We start from the raw sequence: 5,177 nt of genomic DNA on the forward strand, positions 1-5,177 counted from the left end.
ACTTTGAAGTGTATCCTCTAAAGAAGGCTTTCTTTGTTGGGGTGCAACAAATTGAGACATAGGTTGTTGGGCAGGAGGATGTAGTTGGTTAGGAGGGACAAATTGTTGATTGGACATGTTCAACTGTTGTCCTCCTTGGTTTGACAAAGGCTGATTTTGTTTCCAAGAAAAATTAGGGTGATTCCTCCAATTAGGATTATATGTGGGTGAATATGGATTATTAGGGGTTTTCTCATATGATTGTAAGGCATGTACCTGCTCAGAATAAGCCTCTTGATAGACTGGTAATGATGGACAATTCTGTGCTGTATGAGACAAGTTAGAACAAATAGCACAAACCTCATTATCTACACTAGGATGATGATTCATTGATTGGTTTAGAGCTAAGGCATCTACTTTCCTAGAAAGTGTAACTATAGTGGATTTCACATCAAAATCATCCTTAACTTCATATAACCCCTTTCTAGAAACTTGAGATGATTTTTCTCTTTGATTTGAAAAATCCCACTGTTGAGAATTCTCAAAAAGTGAATTAAAGAAATCCCATGCAGCCCTTTCATGTAAGTTCAAAAATCTCCCACCATTCATAGACTCTACCATATGACGATTTGACATGGTTAAACCGTTATAAAAGCATTATATAAGTCTCCATTTTTCAAAACCATGGTGGGGACACTTAAGGAGTAAATCATTGAATCTTTCCCAACACTCGTAAAATTGCTCACCCTCTCTTTGATAAAAATCACTTATCTCTCTCCTAAGGGCATTTGTTTTAGACATAGGGAAAAACTTGGTGAGAAACTTATTACTCAATTCATCCCATGTACTAATAGATCCATCAGGAAGTGAATTCAACCAAGCTTTTGCTTTGTCTTTTAATGAGAAAGGGAACATACGAAGCTTAATTGACTCATCATTAAAATTTTGAAAACGGAATGTAGAGCATATGTCAAGAAATTCCTTAATGTGCAAATATGGATCCTCTCTTTCTAACCCATGGAAAGATGGCAAAAGTTGAATGACAGAGGGCTTAAGTTCAAAGTGTGTTGCTGTAGTTTGTGGCAACACAATACAAGATGGTTGGTTGGCTGCAAGTGGTGAAAAGTATTCGCTAAGGGTTTTCTCTGCTTACACTGGTGGAAGTATTGGCAATAATCTATTTGGGTCATCCATCACTTCTAAAGAACTAGCTTGACTACTATCAATTTTTGACTCTCTTTTAACCAAACGATTTGTTGAATCACGTTCCCAAACACTCATAAACTAACCAGACAAGGAAAGAAAATAAAATAAAATAAACCAACAATAATGAGAATAAACGAAATTAAACAACTAAAGAATGAATTCAAAATAAAATAAAAAAAAAATAAAAATCGAATAAATAAAATAAAAGACAACCTAAATTATAACTAGTGGAAAAATCAAATTAACCTAGATTAAACTTGACTTTCTAGCACAATCCCCGGCAACGGCGCCAAAAACTTGTTGTGAAAATTTTAATATACTCGCAAGCGCACGAATCTAGAAATAGAATAGTGGTAACGAGGTCGATCCCACAGGGATTGTTATAAATTAAAAAGTTTAATTTAAATCTAAAATTAATATTAATTATAACCTAGTTGAGCAAATTGAGTTTTTAAGAAAATTAAACCAATTAAACTAAGGAAACAATTAAAATAAAGGAGAATTCAATAAGATAAGAATTACCAAGGTTTCAGAATCCACCACTATTCAACTAGTAATTATCTAATTATTAATTAATCCCCAATTTTAGAGTGACAACTCGAAATCAATCTATGTCATCTCATGGATATAACAATTAAGCCCAAGTAATTAAATCTAATGTAGGTTCTTTTTCTGCTTAATAATATGACATCTAAGAATCTCATGTAAACATATTGAATAACAAAGAGTCAAAGTTTCCTAAGCACTCCATGTAAACAATTTAATGAAAGACATAAAATCAAAGATAATCATGTATAAACTTTATAGATCCAAGCATAGAATTAATCGAATATTAATCCTAACAATCAATAATGCATGACAGAATTGATGAAAAGATTTTATTAACATCCAATTAATCATGTGAAATAAAAACAATAATCATCAAAGAACATATATAGGGAATTAATTAAATAAAAAGATAATTATTTCATTGAATAGGGTTTCATCCTTAACCTCAGTATAAGAAAATTAGTTAGACATACTTGAATTGGGAGCAACAAAATAAATAAATTCAGCCATGGGGAAGCCGAATTGCTGCAGATTTTCTTCTCTGTCTTGAATCCTTGCGTCTCCAGTTCTCTCTCCTCCCGTGGCCCTCTTGCCTTTATATAATGTTACTGACTTGCTTAATCCTTATTGGATTCTAATTGCATTAATTCTTCTCCACCGACTTATAAAGCCCACTCACCAAGGCCTTTTAAAATTATTTCCTTACTAAACTTTGAAAGCAAAGCACGCGTTTGACCACAAAAGCAAAAGGCCAATTAATGATTTCTTCTTTTAATGCCCAGCACATGCATTCCAAATTGCCAAATCTTTGCTTTCCAAATGCATGCCCACCGTTCATCCTTTGAAGAGATTGACTTCCAATTTTGGTCTTCTTGACTTCCATTAATTCTTGGTTACATTTTTGTCTTCCAATTTAATCTTTATTCCTTCTCAATTTGAAGTGTTTTCATGCCCTTTTTATCAACAATCTTCAATTAATTCCCCATTCAATAAAACAATTCAATTAATTAAAAATAATAAATAAATATAACTAGCAATTATATTATTAAGGGTTAAATATATATATAAATTATGCTCATCAAGTATCACATAAAAGGTTTTGTAAAGGCTGTGTCAAAAGAATTTCTTTAACTGATTAAATATACTAATTTTAGGTGACAATAATATAATAATATTAAACTAAATTAACTTAATTTTGAGAAAAAAATTTCAAAAAACGCATAGAATTACGGATCAAGTCTAATTAACAATCAAACGTAGTAACCCAGATGCATTTATGCCAAAAAGAATGTTCATAAGACTACACAAAACCACCCAAAAAATATTATAAAATAATAAAAGCAACAACTGCGATAGATTTTGCCAGAACAAGAAACACAACAAAACAAAGAGAATAAATCAATCAAGGGCATAAATAGATTGAACAAAAAAGGGCAAGATCAGAAAAGAAACCGACCCACGACGCTGGATCCTCCTAATCCTAGCGTCATGGTTGCGGTTTTGATGATGCGTTAGCTGAGATCTGAGTAAAATATTGACAGTGAGCTTGTGGGTGAGTGAAAGGGGAACGAGCTTCGTGGCTGAGAGTGAGAGCCGAGAGGGATAGAGCGGGTGAGAGAGAGAGAGGGGGTGAGTGAGGAGAGGGATAAAAATTTAGATTTTTTAATTTGTTTTGATTAGTTTTTATTATTTTTTAATGATAAAATTTGTTTTTAATTCTCAAATTTAAAACTTCAAAACGGCATATAAGCATGTCGTTTCTGCCTTCCCTCTGTAACGACTAACGAGGGTGGCCGAATATCATTTTCCATAAGAGTAATAATACAGCTACAAACTCTTGTACAAACTTATTTTGTACAAACTGATGTGGCATGATAAGATTGGTTAAATTAAATATCACTTGGCCCACATGATTTTTTTTATTAATTTATATTTTTATTCAACCAATGAATTAATGCCACGTCAGTTTGTACAAAATAAGTTTGTACAAGAGTTTGTGGCTGTATCATTACTCTTTCCATAAGAGTAATAATACAGCTACAAACTCTTGTACAAACTTATTTTGTACAAACTGATGTGGCATGATAAGATTGGTTAAATTAAATATCACTTGGCCCACATGATTTTTTTTTATTAATTTATATTTTTATTCAACCAATGAATTAATGCCACGTCAGTTTGTACAAAATAAGTTTGTACAAGAGTTTGTGGCTGTATCATTACTTTTTCCATAAATCATTTCTATGCAAGAGACACGATGAGGGACCCACAAACGCGACAGAATTGGATATCCCGATATTTTAAAATGAGGAATATAATAAATCGCCTGCCAAGAGGCTTCATCAAGAATCAAGATATATAGTAGTTAAGCACAGCCTCTCTCTCTCCCTGTCTCTGTCTGTTTCCTCTCTGTTCTGTTCAATGAAAATGGAGGCTACACTTTGGGCTGTGACTTTCTCCATTGCTTTCTCTACAGCTATTCTAGCCGTAGCATGTGCCTGGTGGATGCTACTGAATTGGGTATGGCTAAAGCCAAAGAAGCTAGAAAAGTTCCTCAGAGAGCAAGGATTCTCCGGAAACTCCTACAAAGTATTTCATGGAGACGTGAAAGAGCTTGCCCAGACCACTAAAGAAGCTGAAAGCAGACCCATCAGCCTCTCCGACGATATCGCCCGGCGAATTCTGCCTTTCCACCATCATATCATCACCAATTTTGGTAAGCCTTCCTACTAATTTATCTCACTCAACTTTACTTGGTAATAATTTTATTTTGCTTATATATCAATAAAATTAAATAAGATTCAAGTTTTTCTAATTTTAAAGGGAAAAGGAGAATGGCACATAAGTTCTTAATATTTCTTATTTTTATCACTTGCTATTTGATTTTTTAATTTTTTTTATTACACCCTTAATGTTAAAATCGTAATAAAAAAAGTTATTTTTTACCGTTTTACAGTTATTATCTTAATTTCACTCTATTGGTATAGTATGATTTTTTTTTTTAAATATCAAAAGTCATGTTACTCTTCAACAATAAAATTCAAACATTAAAATCATAGTTATGTCATGAAAGTAGAGTGATTAAAAAATGAAGAATAGTAAGGACCAATGTGTCATTCTTCCACAAGGGAGAAGGGACCAAAAGAAAAAAAGGGGACGGTTTTTGGAAACTTTCAACCAAGTGTCTGTTTCTGAAGATTTCTTTTGTCTTTTTTAAAAAAAAAATTATATATCAAAAGCGGATTGATATAGAATTTTTTTAATAATCAATATATCTTTAGTTTTTCCATTTTGTGATATATATATTTTTAAATATTTTTATATTGGTCTTAGTTGACCGAGAGTTATTTATACCAACCATGAGAATTAATATAGTAGAAACCTTGAAATATAAATACTCCATAAAGGAATAATTTTTTCATAATAATAAAAAATTATGATCC

At 32.1% G+C, this 5,177-nt stretch overlaps 1 protein-coding gene and 1 non-coding gene across 2 annotated transcripts in view; both read left to right on the forward strand.

Moving 5' to 3' along the window:
* The first annotated feature begins 658 nt into the window (after positions 1–658).
* LOC112100542 lies at positions 659–765 on the forward strand. The gene has a single exon (XR_002906910.1). It is a non-coding gene; the product is annotated as a small nucleolar RNA R71 (small nucleolar RNA).
* Positions 766–4,136: 3,371 nt separating this feature from the next.
* LOC18049870 (cytochrome P450 CYP72A219) overlaps positions 4,137–5,177 on the forward strand; it is a 6,279-nt gene continuing 5,238 nt past the window's right edge. The window contains exon 1 of the mRNA XM_006442239.2: positions 4,137–4,450. Within this exon, the coding sequence (XP_006442302.2) occupies positions 4,156–4,450 (295 nt within the window). The 5' untranslated portion in view covers positions 4,137–4,155. The remainder of the gene's footprint in view (positions 4,451–5,177) is intronic.

This window comes from Citrus clementina, unplaced genomic scaffold (assembly GCF_000493195.1).
Source record: "Citrus clementina cultivar Clemenules unplaced genomic scaffold, Citrus_clementina_v1.0 scaffold_3, whole genome shotgun sequence".
Taxonomy (NCBI): domain Eukaryota; kingdom Viridiplantae; phylum Streptophyta; class Magnoliopsida; order Sapindales; family Rutaceae; genus Citrus; species Citrus x clementina.